At 43.4% G+C, this 21922-nt stretch overlaps 1 protein-coding gene across 1 annotated transcript in view; it reads right to left on the bottom strand.

Moving 5' to 3' along the window:
- LOC112542117 (cell adhesion molecule CEACAM1-like) overlaps window positions 1-13292 on the bottom strand; it is a 35994-nt gene extending 22702 nt beyond the window's left edge. The window contains exons 1-2 of the mRNA XM_088140203.1: window positions 13088-13292; window positions 4497-4745 (exon numbers count right to left, since the gene is read on the bottom strand). Coding sequence (XP_087996329.1) covers window positions 4497-4745; window positions 13088-13292 — 454 coding nt within the window. The remainder of the gene's footprint in view (window positions 1-4496; window positions 4746-13087) is intronic.
- Between the last annotated feature and the right edge of the window lie 8630 nt (window positions 13293-21922).

Below are 21922 nucleotides of genomic sequence, written 5' to 3'. Positions count from 1 at the left end.
AGTGGACCTTTTGGACTTCTATGGATTTTTTTAAAGTGATGAGACTCCATAAGTGAGTTAACTGAAACAAAATCAATAATCATCACTGGCAACAAAGTCCTGTTTTGCAAAATAAGAGCAGCATGAATATCAAAACAATTGGAGCATTCAGCAAAAAGCAGGTAGATGCATCAGGAATTCTAACGAGGTCCCAACTTTCCACCCAAGCTCACATCCAGCCCCTCCAAATTCTACCTATTCAAGGTTCTCATTCATACCTGCCCAAAACACCATCCACCAGGAATTCTTCCATCCAGGGATACTGTGAACACCATCCATCGAGCAAGGTGACTTTGTCTGCACTGCAAAGCTGGAAACTTTTCCTGTCCTTTCGTCCAAAACCAAACCTAGTCCCACCAGGGACACTGATCAAGCTTTTATATGACAGCAACTGGTATGTGGTCACCTCCACACCTCTCAACCTTCTCCAAGTTAACCAACGCCTATTTGCCCTTCCCAAAAGAGGTGTGGCCAGATTCACAAGTTGCAATGGAAAAAGAAATGCACATACAGTACATTTAGAACTAGTATTTTTTTTATTTGCTAAAAGAACAAGAGTCATACTAGCTCAGATGAAAGCATCATTAAATGTTCAAGGCAGGTTACTAGTTACAAAGGGTTACAACTTAGGTGTTTATAGTACATTTTACAGATATAATTTAGCCCCAACTCTTGGGTGCAAGGACAAACAAACGAAGAAGTTGTATACTGAACATTTTCCCCTATCATTCTTATTGCTCAAGAATGTCAAGAATATTTCTCAAAGCATTTTTTTCTTGGGGGAAAAAGAACCCAAAGAGAATGAAATAAGCATGTGCCCTTACCTGCTTCTCCCATATCACAAATAGCTAACTAATAACCAACAATGAATAATAATAATGTATGTTGGTGCTTTTCACATCTCCTTTTGAACAAGCAGGCATATAAGCCAAGAAAAGATAGCTTATTCTGTACCATGGATCTTGGTTTATTCTTCTCAAACAAGTTAGTCTATCTGAGGTAGGATTTCTCACAGACAAATTCAAAATATCCTTGGCTTCCTTTGGAAATTATGATGGTAAGATTTGTTTTTCTTTCTTTTTGTATGAACAGATTTGTTGTCAGCCTCTTTATTTGAAAAAGAAAATCTCAATTTTTTTTCCTGGTTAATCAGTAAACTATGGATCTTCTACGACTGAAGTATTAAATTATTAAAAGTACCATCTTAGGCCAGCTTGACAATTCTTCCTAAAACCCATTGATTATGCCACCATTATCAATAGTAAAAAATAATCCAGCTGAGAATATGCATAATTAAGAGTTGAAAAAAAGTATAATCTTGTTGAATAAGATTTAAATCAAATTAAATTCCATTATGCAGTCATGGAGGGCATTCCAACTTTGTGAACTGTATCTCTTAGGAACATCATTACAGTCACAACTAAATTAAAATCCCTTGCCAGTTGTCACTATTATTTCATCCTTTAATATAAAAAGATTAGAAAACCAACTATGAAAAATATCTGGTTTAGTTTTGGTTGGGTTATGATTAATAAAAACCATCTTAATAAAATTAACAACATGACCTATTAAACTGAAAAATTTCTTAATTAAAATAGCAACTCCCGAGCCAATTTAGACTTTTGACAGATACAATAGATCAGTCCAGTTCAAATGCTTTTTAATATGGATCAATTTGTGAAAAATCATTCTCTTGTTAGACGAAGATCTCAGACCTTTTACAGTCCAAGAACTTTTTCATACTGACATTATTCAACATGTAACATACCATACTTTTATGATGGAAAGACTCAACGAGGCAAAAAAGAAATTAAAAAAAAAACCCTGTGCAATGAACAGAAAAATTAAAAATTAAAAAAAGAAGACACAGCACAAAATATTTTTTTAAAAAAATTAATCATTTCAGAAAACCCCATTGCACTAAAAAAAAAAGAAAGAAAAAGAAAAACTCAGGGGGGAAAAAAAAACAAAAAAAGGAAGAATAAAATCCAGGGAAAAAAAATCTTGTGTCTACAAAGAGGTCCCATGGAGTTGCTCCTTCTAAGATGGCATTATTAAAAACCTGTCCTCCAAATCCAGAGAAATTAGCTGCTTTCCACTTCATTTAAAACAAAATGGAAAAAAATCATCTTTGTACTGAAAAGATTCCTGCTCTTCCTCTTCTGCCTCTGAATGCTTTCTTTCAAATATTTGGACATCAGTTCAATGAATGTGCTTTTTTTCTTCTAGGTTGGTAGGTTTATTTCTTTTATTTGTACGTCGGTATTTTATCTGTTTTATTTTCTTTGGTCGTGTATTACAGCAAGAACATCAATTATAAACAAAGGTCATCCTATTCCTACAGTACGGTCAAAAGACAAAAGGAACATATATCTACATGTTATGATAAATAATACTGAAGCTTGAACAAGTTGCACTGCACAATTGTCATCTGTTTTTATAGCACTGCTAGCTTGCATTTGCAAAATAAAGAATATGTGTGTTAAAAAAAAGCTGGAACTGTAAGGAAGAAGCAGGACTCAGCTTCCAGCCTTGAGTAGAATATGCTGGTCGTGATGATTGCTAAATAGAGGGTGAAAAGAATCAGTGAGCCGGAAGCTGCAGAGCCCAGGCTGAGAAGGCCAATGATGACCTTGCTTGCTCTCACTTGATCACATCATATATTGCCTGTTCTCTGAGCTGCAAGGTCTGCGGGGGAAATAGACACAGGTCAAGTGGAGGTAATAATGCAGTCTCTTCATTGGATTTCTTTTCTTAAGCTTCACAAGACCTCAGATGGTTGACTTTGGAGAAATGACAATACACGATACCCTAGAGCAGCATTTCTCAACCTTGGCGACTTTCAGATGGGTGGACTTCAACTCCAGAATTCCCCAGCCAGCATGCTTTAAGATAGATGGACTTCAGCTCCCAGAATTCCCCAGCCAGTTCTGCTTTCTGTCTAGTCTGTGGCTTCCTATGCATCTAAAACTGCTTCTGAAAGTACTTTTTTCAAAATATTTTTATATTTTTTCAGTTATTATACTCTCTTGTACTTTTTACGATGTGTGTAAGCCACCTAGAATCCATGGAGTAGGTGAGTTACAAATGCTTGGGTCAAACAGAAATAAAAATGTAAATTAAAAAACTCAGGCAAACTTTCCTTAAATGGTGCTCTGATTCTGGAGTGCCACCACTAAAAAAGGCTACCTATAAGCAGAACTGGCTGGGGAATTCTGGGAGTTGAAGTCCACCCATCTTAAAGCATGCTGATTGGGGAATTCTGGGAATTGAAGTCCACTCGCCATTGAAAATTTGGGAATTCAGACAAGGGTTTCAGAAGATGCTTTTAACTGTTAGGCAGATTCATGTGAAGCTGACCGAGAAGACTCTAAGTCAGCTTTCTTCAGATGCCTTCCAGATATATTGGACTTCAATTGCTTTCATTGGGAATTAAGGAAGAGGAAAAGCACCAGTCAGGGAAGGCAATTCTAAATTATCCAAAACCAGATTAAGTTTAATTTCGAATTGTGTCTAGGAACTAATAGAAGTCAATGTAGATCTTTCACGATTGTAAAATAGTGAAATACTAGCTGAAGTGGGGAAGGAATCATACCTAGGACCACTAAGCTTATGGTCACTTTTCCATGCATGAAAGCTCCATTCTTTGTCACAATATAGTCTCCAGACAACATATTTAACATTCTGGAAAGTCATCTCATTTCTCCAGAACAACCAGAAGTTACAACCAGAATCTGAAACAGAATCTCCATTTCTCTGTGAACACAGATTGGCTGTGGTTGTATAACACCCTAAGCCATATTTAGTTTTTATCACACTTTGATGAAGAAACCACAATGGCCAAATTCACATACTGAGTGAAGACAGAAAGTGGTTGTTTAGTTTTGGGGTAATATGTTGTGTGAAGCCATCCCCTGAGGATTAACTATGATTGATGGCTTAGCACAACTTACAAACCCTGCCAATTGTGTCTGTTAACAAACTGTGGTTCAAACAAATCACATAAGATGGTCTGGCTGGTTTCACCTATCATGCTAAACCAAAATCCAAGCAGATCACTATATGGCTCAGGGAATTGTATGAACCCAGACTGAAAACACCCTGAAAAAGATACATCTCTACCAGGCATGAGATCTTGGAACCAAGATCATGAGGTAGAAAGCCACCCATGTCTTCAAAAATAAGGAATGAGTGTTTTTAGAGTAATTTGGAAGAAACAGAAATTGTATTTCCCAGAAGACTCAACAGAATTTGGAATGAAAGCTGAGAGCTATTTCAAAGTTCAGCAGAGGAAAGAACTTAGACTGCACAGAGAAGGTAAATCATACCTAAGACCTGTATGTTTATGAGCCCTCTCCCAGACATTGAAGGTCCACTCTTTGTCACTATGTAGTTTCCAGAATAATTCGGATGTAAGTTTGCAATGAGTAGAGAGCAGCCGAAGCCTGGAGTTTCACGCTTAGTGTAGGCGGGTCCAAGTGTGTTTCCATCTAATGGAGGTAGATAAACAGTGACTATCAAGTTTTCTTTATTCTCTGTCTCTCGGTACCAGTTGCAGACAAAGAACGTGACTGGGGCATGTTTTAGTGTCAAATTGATTTCCTGCCCTTCTAATGCCTCTGGTGGGTTCATGAAGATTGAGATGTTGTAATCGGTTGTAGGTGACTGGGCCTGAGTCAACAGGAAGGCAGAACTGAGGATGGAAGCTAGAATGTGGAGGGAAAAAAAGGAGAAAAACATCATTTCAGTCAAAATACCCATTGTAGCCAAACAACAGTTATATCCTCAGAAGAATCTTAGCTAATCAATATATGCCTGTTCCTCAAAATAATCTTATAGATTTACTCTCTTTCAAAATATTTATCCATAATAATGGTGACAAACACAATAGAGAAGTGAAGAACCACCACCATCTACTTAAATATTTGTTAGAAAGGTGGGGTAATGGTCCTGAAAACTAATGAACAGTCCCTTTTCAAAGAAGAAAGAAAGAAATGACAGTGATAGCTAAAGGAACTAAAATCTACGGTGTATTTTTTAAGAATAAGCCAGACTTCTTCCTTTTGGTGCCCTCCAAATGTGGTGGGACTGTAATTCCTAGAACTCCTCATCACATTTGCATGGCTAAGATTTCTGGAAGTTGAAGCCCAGGCACATCTTCAGGATATGAGACTGTGGACTGGTTATTTTGTAACTGCCTGTGACAACTACTGTCAAAAGCATGAGCCAAATGTCTCATTTTCACACAGGGGCCACAAAAGAAGTGGGACACATGGAGTTGCCCTAGAGGTCCTCAGTAGTAGTAGGTCCTGAATCAACAGGAAGCAAGAGCTGAGGATGGAAGCTAGAGTGTGGAGAAAAGAACATTAAGAAAACCTCATTTCAATCAAAATGACATTTTAGCAGTAGCACTGTACTCAAAGGAGTAGTTCTGAGAGCTTTTGTAACCTTTTATGGAGATCTTGAGTTCATTCTCGTGTCCTGCTGACCAAGGCATAGAGAAGCCTCACAGTTTCTGTAAGCCAGGTCACCATGTCACCTTCATGTCATCCCCAGCCCACTACAGAGGCAGTAGACATTTGAATTGAGCTGTTCCAGCTTAAAAGGAATATCTTCTCCTCTTCTCTCAACACCAATCTGGCCCTACAAATGACAGCCATGGCTCAACAATTCAGAGCAAAGCAAAGCAAAGCATGTTGTGTGTGCAAAGCATGTAAAAAAATGGGCCAGGCTCTGATTGCCAAGCTCTGATTACATTGACAGCTTTTGACCTCTCTGAAGACCTCTCAGCTGTTCCTTGGAACTAGCTGCGGTTATCAAACAGCCTCTGTTATTAATCTCTCTGCCCTTCTGCTGCTTTCGATATGGCAAGAAGAGGAAAATGGCTGAAGGTTGTTTTTAGCTTGATTTGGCCACAACCCAAGTGTTGGTTACCGCAGGGAGAAAACCGGAAAATCTTCCAGAGTAATGGCCATGCCAGCAGGCTGTGACAGGAAATATAGGCCACTGTACCCAAAAGTGCCAGGTTGGAGAAAGTTGGCACTACAATAAATCTGGTGCCGTAGAGATTCTTGCTTCTCTCTCATCTTTGTTTTAAAAATGTCCTACTCTTCCAGACAAAGGCATCCCATTGGGGGTGGGTATCCAAAAAGTCAAGATGAAGCACGTAAAAACTGGTCGAGGCTTCACATGTGTGGCCATGGTCAGCATCTTGACTTTTTTGATCCTCCCCCTATGAATATTCCTGTTTCCAAAGCCTGTCCCAAGTGAGGAACAGGTGATCACACATTAGCCCCGTTCATTTCCTATTGGACCAAATCCCTCCTTGATGAAACGTCTTTATCTGTAGACCTTGCCCACACCAAGCTCTTGTTGTTCACCTATGAAGGACAGGATATGCCAGGCACTCTCCCATCTTATGCCCATCTTCAGATCCAGGAATCCTTTTGGTTGGCCACATGAATCCACCTCAACTTCTCTGCGACTCCAAATGGAACTTGCATTTGAGATCTTTTTCGTCTTCCTGAGCTGCGCTTCCTCCAAGCCAACTTCTCTCTTTGTGTCTGTTGTGGTCACCCCAGTGATTTCCTACCAAAGCATTACCCCGTTCTCTGGGTGGGCTGTGAAAGTGGCTACTGTGACTCCTTGAGCACCCAAACATGCTAAGGCTCTTAGACATTCACTCTTCCCCCACCAAATGGGCTAACTCATGGTTTACATTCACAGCTCAGACCAGGACAGAACCTGCTTTGCTTCAATCTGGTTGTGTTCCATGAACCCCGCTGCTGTGATTTGTAGAAATAATATGGTGGCTTTGGTTTATGGCTTAGCCTGAGGCGTCTATTCAATAAACCAGGGGTAAAACAAACCACAACTTCCTGGAAGGCAGGAACAGTGGTGTCTGCTGGGGGATCATACAAGGTAAGATGGGAGCTGAATCAGCATGATCAAAGTGTACAAAAGGGGTGGAGTATCACTGCACTGCTGTGATGACCAAGTTGTCTTTTTGATGCTGGTTAGGAACATGCGTTCTTTAACCTCCCGAAATGCCAGCTTCATTTCCTTTTCATGGCATATCAGTTCTACTCAATTAGATGTTTAATTTTTCCCTCCTCATTCCCCCACCTTCCCAGCAACTCATTTAAGTTCCAGTTTCTATTTATAAGTTACATATCAATATATTAACTAAAAAAACCCTGCATTATTGTAATCCTTGTGATTGACTTGATAACTGATAACTATTTCTCCCGTAACTGAGTTGAGGGAGGGAGGGAGGGAGGGAAGGGAAAGGAAAGGAAAGGAAAGGAGAGGGGAGGGGAGGGGAGGGGGGAGGGAGGAAGGGAGGGAGGGAGGGAGGGAGGGAGGAAAAGAGAGAGAGAGCGCAACAACTAATAATTTGGAAACATTGCCAGCTCGCTAGATTTTACCTTGGCATTTTTCTTCGTGGTTTTAGGTGAACAATCATGTAGAAACTCTTTTGGACCTCTCAGAGAAAGTGGACATCCCCAAGGAATTATTTTCCTCCTCCTTTTGCAGTCCACTTGCTAGTTCTTATAGCAAAACTCCCAGTGCATGATGTGACAAGGGGTTTGGTTCATCAGTCAGCTGCTTGTCTCAGAGCCTGGCATTGATCTGGGCTGAAGAGGAGGGACTGGTCCAAGGTCACCCAGCTAGCTTCGGTGCCCAGGAAGGACGAGAACCTGGGTCTCCCCACTCCTAGTCCAACTTCTTCACCACTACCCCCTTCCATAATCCCTCTGTGGTTCCCCAAAATGGCTAAAATTGTTTCTACAATTTGGGATGGGAAACACAAAGACATGCTTTTTTCCCCCACTGTGCAAACACCTGCCTTTTGGGTTGTTACCTGTGACAGTGACTATAATTAAGCAGCCTCCAATATTTGGAAAATCCCCCCCCCCACATCCCCCCTCAGGAGATACAGATGGCCCCATCTCTGCTGGCATTTTGCAAACGACTGAAAGCCATCTTATTTTAGCATATTTTTGACCTTTAGTTGCTTCTTTGCACATTGTCGTTTTTCAAAGTTTACTGGGTAATTATATTTTATGTTTTATTTCTATTGCTAACCCCCACAGTTCATCAGGACTGTGTGGAATATAAACTTTGGAAATAAATAAAGAATGGAATGTGAACACAACATGACTCACTGCTCAAAGTGATGATCAGCAGGATTTATTTGCAGAAACCAGTTCCCTTCATCAAAAGTGATTGCGTGGCCAACTTTTCCCATGAGCACCAACTTAGTATGATAAATGTCAGGTTGAGCAACTGAAAAATGACCATTTTGTCTTTCTTTGTAGACACAAATATATGTCTAGGGATAAGAGGTCATACATATATATGTAAGAATAACATCACATGGGTTGTTCTTGGTGTTGTTTGCGTAGGGTAATTCGGTCTGTCTAAAACAAGATACTTGATTCCTTTTTTTAAATGATGAGATTCAGAGAAAGAAATATAGTTTGGTTTGCAGCTGTGAGAAAGATTGTGCTGGCCATTATAAACACAGGTAAGATAACACCTTCACAAAGTAACAGATCAGTGACAAAAATCGCAAAGAGGAGAGGATGGTAGATTCAGCCGTTGTTATTCCCCGCCATCACACGATTCTAGTCCCGCAAAATCCTGAAAAGAAAACAGGTAACTCCAGCCGAAAATTTCAAACATCAAACCGATTGGATATTTTATTTGGTGTTTTGGGAACCAGGTAGGGGCACCTGAAACTCCGCCCATGTTGTATGGGCATTGTACCTGTCAGGCACATAAAAAATAGGTGAGCTTCAGTTGCATCTTCGAGGCCACAACTACACTGTCAAGACGGCCATCTTGAGTTTTTGGACCACAGCCTGCAGACACCTCTGGCACCCAAGGAATATATACCTTATTTTTCAGGGCAGAAGGATGCATGTCGGAAAGGAAAAGAAATCCATAGATTTCAATCTGTATCGTTTACCTCTGGGTGGAAGATCTGGAGGTGCTTTTCATGAAGATCATGAAGATGTAGGCCAGCGTTTCTCAACCTCAGCAACTTTTAAGATGGGTGGACTTCAACTCCCAGAATTCCCTAGCCAGCTGGCTAGGGAATTCTGGGAGTTGAAGTCCACCCATCTTGAAGTTGCTGAGGTTGAGAAACGCTGGCCTAGGCAATCAGACCACTGTTCAGCCAGTGTTGGTTTAGTCTGGGTGGATGGGGAGAAAATCACTCATCCCCTTTTTTCCAACTCCCAGGCCCTTCCTCCCCTCGCGCCCAAGCATGGCACAAACATGTCTTGGCAGCATCTTTGCTGCATCCTTCATCCCATGAGTGGGACGGCCCGAGCAGTCGTTCTCAGCCGTCCCAACGCTGAAGTGTGCTTCTCCGTGCTTTATTCCAACGCTCTGCAGGACAGCCTCCAGAACCCATGAGGCTTTCTCAGACAGGTGAGTGCAATGATGTGAAACAGAGGGAAAGATAAGGATCGACCATGCGGAGGGCAAATTGCGCACTAGTATAGTTTCCCAGCATCTCGAGGACGGTTGGAAAGGCTCTTAAAGTTCAAAGGCATCATTCCTTACTTATTGGTCTCCCCAGCACTTGCCCCCTCCCAACGTGATCCATTACCCTTAGCAACATAGATCGAGGATTCTTTACTTACTTCACATATGCAGTAAATATCCGTCGTATGGTCTGATTCGACCTGGGTTGAGAAGAGTATTTCACTTGTTATTAACCATAGGAATTCTTAGGCTTAGCAAGTGCATTAGTGCTCAATTGTCTGGATTTTAAAAACCGGATCAATGCTCTAATTCCATGTTCCTAAGACCCAGGAATACCACCTGTTTTCAAAGCAGCATTGTATGCTTCTTTTCTTATGCCCTTCAGTTCTCTGACTCTGAAGTTTTGATTCCGGTTTAAAGGGCGTTGTCTTTCTGTCCCTTATCTGAAAGGCACCAGTATTTTAGAGTAAGATCTTTATACCGGAACCAAGATTTTTTCTTCTTCTTGGTCTCTGCTCCCTGCCTGCTTTCTTCTGTTGTCCAGTCTTACATAGTTACGTCTAATAGTGATTAACCCGCTTTTATATTAAGCTTGGTGTTTATGAAATATCCCAGAAATTAAATCATCCAAGGCCTGACCTGTTCAGGTGGGGAAATGTCCACCAAGGGTGGAGATGAAGGTATAGGCAGGGCCATGTCTGGAGTAGAACTCTTGCCATGCTGGCAACAGGCACCTAACAAAGAAGGGAAATTCTCAGCCCCTCCACCATTGAACCCTACGCAAAACTCTTTTTCTAGCACAAGAGAGCCATTTCTGAACATGCCAGTCCTTTCCGAAGTTTATAGACTGAATTCAAAGTTGGGTGAAAAAAGCAGTGATCCTTGGGGCCACTGATTTCTTGGAAAAGCAGGTCATTTTTTTTTAAGCAAGAGAAATGTCATGCTTTAAGGAGGAAGCAAGGTGATTCTAAGGCCTGTGCCAGGGTTCCTTGGAGGAACAAGCAGACATCCGTTTGGGCTTCGAAGGTTGTGCAAGTGGCTGAGTCACATGCAGTCACATACTCCACGCTCCCTCTTGCACACACATACCATGCTCTTCTCCCTCGTTATCGTTCTTTCCACTGCAGTGGAAAACCAGCAGACTGGTTTCCAGCTGCCATTCATTGTGCGTGGGTGTGTATGTGCGTGTGTGCATGTGTGTGGGTATTGTAGGGTGGTGGCCATGGTGAACTGCCTGTGCCAACAGATTAGGTTCATTGACTTCCTTCCATAAATTATAGTAGGATCCTTTGAATCACCTGGCTAATGAGAAAAGTAGACTCACCCTAATTCTGAGCCTTGTGCCTTCAGTCGCCAAAGAGATGTTCAATTATCTGGGCAGCTATGGTCTCCAAAACAATTTTCTGCTACTTGAGAACCCTCTCTTGACCAACAGAATAAGGAGTACCGTATCCCTGTGCTACACTGTGAGTTGCATCATTCCCACTGGACCTGTTCTTAAGGAGAAATAGTAGAGGGGGAAGGAGCAGATTCCTCATCAGAGCTCTACAGTGCTTGAAATAATGGCCATGTCCATTGTAATTGCTCAGAGAAAGACTGAGGCAACCAGCTGTGGTCTTCCAGAGATGGAGAATGTTCTGCATCAGCTGTAGGTCTTTCCTCCCTGGTGCTCACAAGGCACCTGCTCCAATCGAGCAGCGATGGGTCATGAAAAGAATAGCCCAGAGATTCATCTGTTTTTCTGATCATCTGCCCGATAAGAAGAAGGCCCTAAATGCAACTGGGAGGGTTGCGCAACAAGGACAGTCCAAGGGAAAGGCACCACATGATGTGGGAGTTGCGTCAATTCACAATGGAGCAAAGCATGACAGAGATGTTCTTGTCGGTTAACCCAAGCCTACCCAAACAGAAGAAATGTCTCCAATTTTTGCAGGTCCCCAAAATCATCTCCATCCAAGAAATAAATAAAGTTTCCAGCCATCTCCCCTTCTTTAATTAAGATTCCTGAGTCCCCATGCGCTTCCTGCTCCCTTTATTCATTGTCAGTCCCCTGCCCCAGCACTAGAAGCCAGGATTCCAGAATTCCCAGTTTGGAAGGTCTTACGGATTCGGGGGTAAAGTAAGCTTATTATTCCAATCAATCCCAGGACCAACAATAAGATCCCAAAAACAAGCCCAACAATATCTTTTGTTTTCCAGGGTGCTGTCTTTGGAAGAGGAACATCTGAAATAGGAAAAGAGAATGTCTTTTTCAGAAGGAACAGGGCCCTCTGGATCAACGAGGAAATGCTACCCAATGTCTGTATTCACACAACATCTATACAACTAGCAGTTGCATTTGCACAGGATGCTAACCTTGGCTAATGTTAACCTTTATAAGTTTTCTCATGGATTAATGTACTGTGATCAGTAAACTCGACTCATGGAGCAAACCCAATTAATTCAATCACCACATTAAGCACTTCTGGGGAACAGAACCATCCAATGCCACCTTGTTGTAAATGACAAGGACCAAAAGGAGACATAAAGATGCCATGGTTTGTGACACGCAATAAAGCTAAATAGTTACCTAGTTTCAGTGCCATATCTTCAGTTTGGTCTGGGTCAACCGAATCAAGTCCGTCTAGAATGGAAGAATGGTTGAATCAATGTGGAAGCTGGGAATGGTCCCCTGAGTATTAAGACAGGTATGTCCTTTTTAGTCATTGCCCATTTGTAACTTACAGAATCTTCATAGCATCACCCAGTCATCGTTGAAGTAAGATAAAGCCTGTCCTCATTATGTCACTTTATCACAACAGTATCTGATTGACTGCAGATCAGTGTTTCTCAACCTTGGCCACTTTAAGATATGTGGACTTCAACTCCCAGAATTCCCCAGCCAGCATGGGGAATTCTGGGAGTTGAAGTCCACATATCTTAAAGTGGCCAAGGTTGAGAAACACTGGTATAGATGATGCTAGAAGTTACTAGTGGGGTATTAGATGATCCAGAGCATTCATTTAGATAGAGGATTGATGAGGAAGAGGTTTTTACCAAACAGGATGTCTCTCCCTCTCTCTCTTCCTCTCTGACAACGTAGCACATACAAAGAAAAATAATTTCTATTTGTCAAAGGAAGTGGATTTTTGGATGATATGCAGTCTTATTTATTATTTAGATTTATATGGTCACTCATCTCACCATAGCAACTCCAGGTGGCTAACAACAGATAAAAACACTATTGAACTAAAACATCTAAAACAAATAAACCCAACTACAATAAAGCCTTTCTTGGGTAGAAGTGTTTTGAGTGAGATTCGATCAAGAAAACACTTCTGGGCTTATCTTCTGGGAACAATTTGGGGCTGTGTTTCTCAACCTTGGCAGTTTGAAGATGTTCTGGAAGTTGAAGTCCACACATCTTCAAATTGTCAAGATTGAGAAACACTGATCTGGGGTGTATAAATAGAGCCATGTTGGGGATAAATTGTCCCGGGAGATGACACTGACATGATGGCAGATAATCAATCAATGAAATCAGAGTGCTGAAAGAATAAGTAAGTTGCACCTGAGATATCTAAGTTGACTTGTCCTGTTGCAATCACACTCCCTTCCATAGTGATTGTATACGTTCCCGAATTGTCCGTCACACAATACTTAATATGAAGGGAGCAATCTGCACCTAAAGTCTCTCGACCAGTGTAAGCATCTCCAACCATGTAAAACACAGGTCGGTCATAGGTAAATATCAGTTCCTCTGAGTTCGCCGCCATCCCTCGGTACCAGCTGCATCTTGTAAAATTCTCAGAATCCAACCTGGGGGTAAGGAAGATGTTCTGTCCTTTGGTAGGCTTCAGTGGTGTCAATGTTATTGGAATATCTGTGTTGGCCACATCATGGCCTTCAATCAGCTGAATGCAGGAATTCATCAGGAGCATGGCTGTCAACCGGGGGAAGAAGAGCAATTTTTGCTGTAAATCAAAGACTTATTCTTGGGTATGGTCAGCAACACACAGGCCCTGGCTAACATGTGGCATTCAACTCTTCACATTTGGCAACCCCCAATACCTGCTGTAAGTACACATGCTCTTTAAAGGCAAGCATTCCATGAACATCCTTCGACAATACATTCCATGAACATCATCGCAAAAGTCCTACAAGGAGCTTCAGCTGATTGTGTGAAAGTCAGGGTTCCTGGGGGAGGGTGCCAAAAAGGTCAACGTGGCAGCTTCAGTGGTGCAGTTGCCTCCACTATCTTGATTCTTTTGACTCCTGCTCCACAGACAGTGCTCATGAAATTGAGTTGGCCGCAGCCTACAAATGCTCCAGTTTTATAGGCTTGGGAGGCACCACAGAAGTAATCTACTGACAGAAGACCATCCAGCCTCTGCTTGAAGACCTCCAGTGACGGCCTTCAAACCTCCAGCATTATTGCAGACCTGGAATTTAACTGTGCTTGTACAGACCCACTTGTTCCCCTCCTCCCTGATTCATGAGATGCAGCCTGAAAAGATGTCAGAAAATGGTCCTGAAGAGCATGTTGTGAGAGTTCTCCAACAATCTGTTTTCGTAGCATAGAACTGTTATTCTGGTCTACGATAATCCTGCAAAGTGGCTTTCTAAAGAACACTGAGATACACCAGGAAACCAGAGAAGGTTCTTCCGGTGAGATAGAATGGATTCACGCAGCACACATATCCTGGCTTACCTGAACCACATTTTATCCAGCCCAGCCGCTATGGCTCACAAGACACCTTGAGCCACAAGTTATCCACCCACATTTTTGCCCAATGTTGTGTGTAAGTGCAGTCAGGGCATGGGAAGGAGTGGGTCTCTACGGTGAAAAGGATTAAAAAGTAGGCTATCTTGGATCTCTTGGGGGTTCTACTGAACACAGCATCTTTGTACTACGCAGGGGCTGGCACACCCAGCTTTCCAGATATCCAAGGTTGGCTGGACTAAGCCGGTTGGCACAGGTTTAGTCCTTGGATGGGAATTCACAAGGAAATCCCACGGCTGTAATGTAGGCCGGGAGGAGGAAAAAATATCCTTCCATATCACTGATAAGGAAACTACCTACATGGGCCTGTCTAGGAGGTCACCAAGAGTCAAACAAGATTCAAAGGTAAAAAGATTAAGAAAGCCTAAACTCCATTAAAAGATTCCCGGCAAGGCAATCAAACTGGTTCTCCCATCCTGCTCAAAGGCAGCCTAGTGCCAGCAAGCTTTCTCCTGATGCCTTGGGCTGCTAGCCGCTAGCTCCATGATCCTGCGTAATGGCAGTCCAGCTCCACTGAAAAGCATTCCGCCGAAGGAAACTGCCGGTTTGAAAAAGGGGACAGGTGAGGTCTCGGTGCGATGCCCTTTCAGGCCCATCGCGGAGCGCAATCCGAATCAGCGACGGCAACAGGGCAGGGGCGGCGGGGTAGCTACGGCGGAGTAGGTGAACCCGAATCCGTGGCGGGGCACGAATAAGGGAAAGAGCAGAGACCGAGCTGCTGTTGCCCAGTAGTGCCTGCGCGGAGCCGAGCTCGCCAAGAAGGCGGAGGGCTTCGGCAGAACCCGCAAAGCCTCGCAACTGGGGGCCCCGCCGCCCGAGACCGCCGCCCCCGACGGCCGGAGCCCGCTCCCACCCACCTGCCAGCAGCGCCGCTGGGCCGCAGCCCCTCCACCGGGGCGACGCCCGTCGCTCCCCGCCCTCGCCGGACGGCTGGATCCCCCCGCTCCGCGGAGCACCCTTTCCCCCGTCCGCCCCCTCCTCTTCCTCCGGAGCCTCCGACTCGGACGCGGAGCGGAGACCGAGCGGACCGCCGGGACCCTCGGCCAGGGGACCCGGCACGAGGCGCCTCCCTCCCCGCGGCGACCGGAGCGAAGAGGCAGCTGCTGGGGCAGCGAGAGCGCGGCCCTGCCCGGTGTCGGGCTGCGGGGAGGGCGGGGAGGCCACGAGGCGGGCACGCCGGGCTGGAGGGAGGTGGGGGCCAGGCGGAACACGGCTTTGGAGGGCGACCGCGGAGCCCTGCGTCGGGCGGGAGGGGAAAAGTCCCCAGGACCCTCTCCGGCACCCGAGGGGAGACGGCCTGGGAAGCTCCTCTCCTGCGCAAGGCGAGGAAGCGAAGGGAGGCCGGGCGACAGAAGGGGCCCCTGGTCCTGGCTGGAGAAACGCCCGTCGCCCCCCATCCGCCCCCCGCGGTAAGGGGGGGGTTAATGATCTCCCTCCCTCTGGGGGAGATGGGCGGCATATAAATTTAAATAATAATAATAATAATAATAATAATAATAATAATAATAATACTCTTTGCAGAAAATCTCACGGTTCTGCTTCGTTTTTATAATCTGATTTGACGATTATGTGTTAGCGACCACATAGGTAGATATTCTCCATGATGATCTGTCTCTGACCTAGTCCTTCAGGTTAAGATTGATGATCTATATCCCCACAAACAGAGCAATTCTGGTCCATTCCTTAACAAGGTTTATTTAATCAAAGGTAAGAGTGAACGCTTCCTGCACCATAATTACCAACAGCAATTACAGAATAAGTTCAAAATAAACTCTCCCACCCCGATGATCCTCTGTATCTACCACCAAAAAAACCTGCCTCTGTTTTCCTCTGAAAAAGATGCCTACAAGGGATAGCCGTTTCTATGCATATGCAAAATATTCCTACATTTACTAATAGAGTACGCTCACATTTAAGAAGTAGAAAGAACAGCATTATTCTATGCTAGTTTGAGACCCAGAAGGACCTGTTTCAGCCCTAAATGAAAGGACTTAAATAAAATGTTGGGGTGATTTCTTTGGGGCCACGAAAGTATATTCCGCGAGAGCTAATTTGGGGTAGTGGTTAAAGGAATTAGGCTAAAAACTGGGAGACCTGGGATTCTGTCCTAGGCAGGAAGCCCTCGGATTCTTAGAGGCGGATCCTTCCTTATGGCCAGGGTGTGGAGGAGCCCTTTCACGCACACAATTAACTTTAACATTTCCCAGTAGCTGAATTATAAACCAGAAAAATATTTGCCGTGGGGCAGGGGAAGGGGCATCAATGCTCTTTGATCCAGTCTTGGCAGTTTGGGTTGGGGCACCCTCAATATTAGTCATCCAAATGTTGACAGTATCGGTTTCTAACTGGCAAGTTTTATTATGCACCCTTTTCTGGTGTCAGGGTGGATTTCTGATGGGGAAGATGCCTGTAGAAATTGGTGGGGTAGGGTATGAAGGGCACGTTTGGAGGTCAGGCCAAGGAAGAGAAGAGCAGAAAGAGAATGAAGGTGTCTTGCAAAGGAGTTCAGATGCCAAATGCGTGCAATTGGCGTGCTCTCTGTTTAGTTGCTATTACCTTGCCATCTTGGCTCAAGTCCATATGGTTCTGGAAGGTTGGACGTTGGGCCAGTCCAACTGTCCACACCAGTCTTCCTCAGCCTTGTGCCCTTGAGAAGTGTTGAACTACAACTCAGAATTTTTGGACAGCAGATCCAAAATATCTGGAGGATACCACCCGATCAGGGAAGGTTAGATATGCATTTCCATCACTGATCAGATTAAAGGGAGTTATTCCTGTGGAGCATAAGATCACAGAAGAATTTCTGGTCCTTGAAGAACTATAGTCTGCATTCCACCAAACTGGAACTCCTGCAAGAACAGATTCTGCCCCAGTTACCAATTCTTTATATGCAAATACGTGTTTGAACCAGGATGGGCTGCTTAATGCTGACCTAAGAGTTCCATGTCCTTTTGGGACTCTGACTTATGTGACAAGTTTCTTCTTTACTTGATATAACTCAGAGCTACTGAATAATCCTCATCTGGTAGCCTGTTACTTCTGGATTTTTAGCCTCGATAGGACACCTTCTGATTTCAATAACTGAAGTTAGGAGATCAATTTTACTACTTTGCTTTGCAGTGAAATGGAATTCAGAAGAGACATTATAAAATATTAGCTTGGGGAAAATATGGATGGAAGGGAAAAAGTTCCTATAAGCTTGAAAAACGGGGAGTATTTTGATATTCCTGCCCTCTGATAGGTCTTCATGGTTGCATGTCATGTATAGCAAAAAGACTCAGCTCTTTTAACTAAGGAGTGTCTAATTATTAGAGAGGAGTGTTATTTGTCATGTATATATCCCATCATAATCATTGTGTCAGTAACTCTTAGTCAAGGGAAAAGCTCGAGATGGAATATAGAATTAATCAGAAATGGGATATGCTGGAGTTGGATAACCTTAAGCAGTGTTGTCCAAACTTGGCCACTTTAAGATGAGTGGACTTCAACTCCCAGAATTCCCCAGCCAGCATGGGAGTTGAAGTCCACTCATCTTAAAGTGGCCAAGTTTGGACAACACTGACCTAAAGCATTCAAAGTAAGGAATTCAATCTGAGGCATAGGAGACATCACAGAAAGGGTATTGGCCACAGAAATACGGATCTAAATAATAACATCAGGGGCTGATAGTGGCCTATGCAGCTCCTATTCAATCTCCAAAGTGGTGTTTCCTATCTGGTGAGACAGGGGGTTCATTGCCTGGCAAGTGTAACTCCCCGACTGAATGTTATTGACCAGCAGTTCAGCCATTCTGCTGATTTCCTTCCCATTGTGGAACCAACGATACTCTGCTTCGGGAAACGAACTGGCTTTGCAGTTGACTTTGAGGTTGGATGGCTTGATAGGAAACGTCGCAGTCACCGTGATCACAAGAGAATCTGGACCATCTGGAGGGAAACATACAATATGGAAGTGTTGAGGGCTTGATAGCAGTTGGTTATCACTCCTTTCCCCCTTCAGAACCTTAAAAATCCTACCGGAGAAAAGACGCACTCTGAAAGACCGTCAATTTATTGGAACAGACCTCTCATTTAGGGTTCTAGAGCAATTTACAATAGAAGGTAAAATTCTGGGTTGTTGAGATACTTCCTTCCTCCATTCTCCTTCTTTCTCCTGTCCTATTAGAGGAAAACTGAAGGAGCAATGTAGTAGGGTATTTAAAGAAAAAAACTCAAGAAAAAGGAACTACATATCAGAGAGAAAAATGAAACTAATTCTTTGCACATGGTGAACATAGTAGCCTAAATGGTCCCATTGGTTACTCAATTTTTGTCATTTTCAGCAAGAATAGATATAACAAAGTAGGGCGCCTTTGGGAGGGGGGTCAAAAAGGTCAAGAAGGCACCTCCCCCTGAATGCCCCAGTAACAAAGCATAGTGTGCTGTGTGAATGAAGGCTGTCATTGGGTCAATGAAGTGACAAGGACACGGGCAGGAATCTATTCTGCCTTAGGAAAGAGACCAGCATCTGGTGCTGCTTTCAGCTTTAATGTGGGGCAAGCTAAAGAAAACAGATCCCTCCCTTTTTTGGCCCACTCCCAAAATGTCAGCAGCTGGGGGAAGAAATTAGTCACTCTCTTCAGTGGGGCTGGGGGAGAGGTGATTTTGACAGGTTGCTCAAGCAGCAGGTTTAGTTGTCTATCAGAACTAGCTTTGGGGCAGGTGTTGTTCCTAGGTGTGTCCAAAGAGAGATGACCATTGGCTGATAGTTGCCTTCTCTGCGGTGGCACCGGCCTTCTGGAATGAGAGTTGCGTTTAGCTCCCTCCTTGATAATGTTATGGAAGTCTTTAAGAACTTGGCTGTTCTCCCAGGCCTTGGGGTAGGTACTTATGGAGTCCCGGTTGTGTGTTGTGTCACAACAGTGTGATGAGGATTGTTTGTCTGGATGTGCAGATTTAAAAAAAAAAAACTTTTTATTTTTTAGTGTAAGCTGCTCAGAATCATTCTGGAGTTGGGAGGCCTTTAAGTCAAATAAATAAAATAAACTAAACCTTGGGCACCTTTTAGATACCAGTTTAGTGCTAGTCTGGCATTCTTCTGGAATAGCTCTATTCCAGAACAAAGGAACCACCAATCTCAAACTTGACTGCATTCAGAAGCACTTTCAGACATGCTAAAAGAGATTTCAAAGCAACGTCTTGCAAGCTAGGGGAGCTTGGGTTGGGCCCTTTTTTTATACGTTTTAAAGGAAAAGCCTCTGGATTCCAGTAACTCTGAAACTTGTTTATGCATTCAAGTGGAATTAAACTGCAATAAAAGAAAAGGGAAGGAGCTGTTACTAGTAGCAGGGGCATCTCTATGTTTGGAGGGGGGAATAAAAAAAGTCAAGATGGGGTCAGGTTCCACTCCTGTTCTGTTGATGACCCAGGGTAAACTTTAAACTTCTCTTTTGAAAACACATTTGAACAACCAGTAAGGCAGTGTTTCTCAACCTGGGCAACTTTAAGACGGGTGGACTTCAACTCCCAGAATTCCCCAGCCAGCCATGCTGGCTGGGGAATTCTGGGAGTTGAAGTCCACCCGTCTTAAAGTTGCCCAGGTTGAGAAATGCTGCAATAAGAGTGAGTCTGTTTCTAACCACGTAGCTGTTCAGAAATCCAGAGTAAATGTAAATGGTGGGAGCATGACTTCACTGGCACTGAAGCTTCAGCCACAAGGGACAGTAGGGTGTGTGTAGATAGTTATGGGTTTATTACATATCGCCCTTTGACTTTCACACTGCCTACTCTTAGCTAATCTCAGGGTCCGCTCTCTAGCATTCTCCCCGAATTGTAGAATTTTGTAGCATTGTAGAATGCTACAAGCAGAGTTCTTGCTCCCCACTCTCTGTCTGATAGGTGTAGCTAGCTAGGTGCTAGGCTACCATGTATTTGCTTAAATAAATCTGCTAGTTTCTTGGTGTTCCTTGAGCTTGACGTTCTCTGACGCTGCCTAGAAGCGTCTGCAGGAAAACCACCATCCTCAGAGAACACGAAGAAGTTCAATACTCAGCTACCTATATTCTCTACTATTAAATAAATCTTTCGGTTAAAACTGGAAGCCTGCTTTGCTAATCCTTTCTCAGGCTAGATTCCTACTCTCACACATAGCAGTGCGCAACCTTTGGCAGATTATGATCTCTCAGGAAGAAGAAGCTGGCAATACTAGGAAGTGAATACTCACAAATCACCGAAATGTTGGTGATGTGGCTCCGTTCAACAGAGAAGGAGTTGGACACTTGACACTGGTATGCCCCAGCATCATTACGGAGAAGGGGCTGGATGGTGAGAGTCTGATTATCATTGGACAGCTGGATCCGAGGGTTGGAGTTGAGTGGTCTCCTATTGTGGATCCAGCTGATATTTGCAGATCTCACTGTTGTGTCACACTTTAGATAGACAGAATCCATGTGTTCTCTGAACAGCTGGATGATGGACACGCTTGGCTTGGGCAATAAGCCTGTAGCTGAAAGAGACAGAAAATTGTCGCCGTGAGCATGTGCACACACATGATTACTGTAAGCCTAGAATTCTTTTCCCCCCATCACTCTTTCATTTCTCCCTGCTAATGATGCTCAACTGATGAAATCACTGCGCTGGGGACAGGGATAACATTTTAAAACCCATCTTGACTTGATTTGCCATACAGGTGAGGTTGCACAGAACTTGGTTTCTCAACGGTCAGGAATAATGGTGAAATTATACATAAATATACAACCACTTAGTAGAAAGATTGGTTTCCAATGATGGAATGGATCAAGGCTGAATCACATAAGCAAGTGAGAAGGTGGGAACAGGTTTGCTGTTTCAGGATAGGGGAATAAATTTCAATTGTTTGGGTTCTGAGAAGAACAAAATGAATTAGTGGAGGTAAAAGATGGAAAGGAGTTAGCTATGTCCCAGAGTGAATACCCATATCCTTGGAGTTAAATCCTTGGGCAATTTTAGGTTCATCTGACTTTAAAACCAAAACAAAACTTTAAAAAAATCGACAGGGAAAATGTTCGGCAAACTAGAACACCAGGTCCTAGCTTCAAACTTTTCTTCAAGAACGTGTCTGCACCCCAGACTGGCCATTTTTAGAAACTAAAAATGATAGGTGATACCAGCTTGGGATTCTTTTGGAAGGAGCTCTACCTGCTCAGAAAAAAAGTTATAAACTGAGATGGTTAAAAAAAAAATCTTGCAAAGTTAGAGAGATGGCATGGAACAACTTTTGCTTTCTAATAAATGTTTTAGCAACCATTTTGTGAAGAGGCAACCCTTCCCATAGCAGCCATTTTGTGAGATTGCCCAAAACATTCTCTCAAAGTGAGCCCATCAGTGCCTATCCTTATCTCAGTGTTTCTCAACCTTGGCCACTTGTAGATGTGTGGACTTCAGCTTCTGGGAGCTGAAGTCCACACATCTTCAAGTGGGCAAGGTTGAGAAACACTGCTTTAGCTAGTGGAGCAAAAAACCCCAAAACCCATGCCTCTGCTTGGATAATGGGATTGAAACATCTGATAACATTTGAGAGCAGGTTTTCCAAAATAAGACTTGAGATATCTGTGTTCCAGAACTCTTTCAAATGCTAAGGACCTATCCATTATAACTACATGGTTCC

Source organism: Python bivittatus, unplaced genomic scaffold (assembly GCF_059951505.1).
Source record: "Python bivittatus isolate LINGU-HERP-01145 unplaced genomic scaffold, Pbiv_v1 ctg000310_np1212, whole genome shotgun sequence".
NCBI lineage: Eukaryota > Metazoa > Chordata > Lepidosauria > Squamata > Pythonidae > Python > Python bivittatus.
The sequence above is the reverse complement of the archived record's forward strand: the minus strand, read 5'-3'. Positions and strand labels throughout refer to the sequence as shown.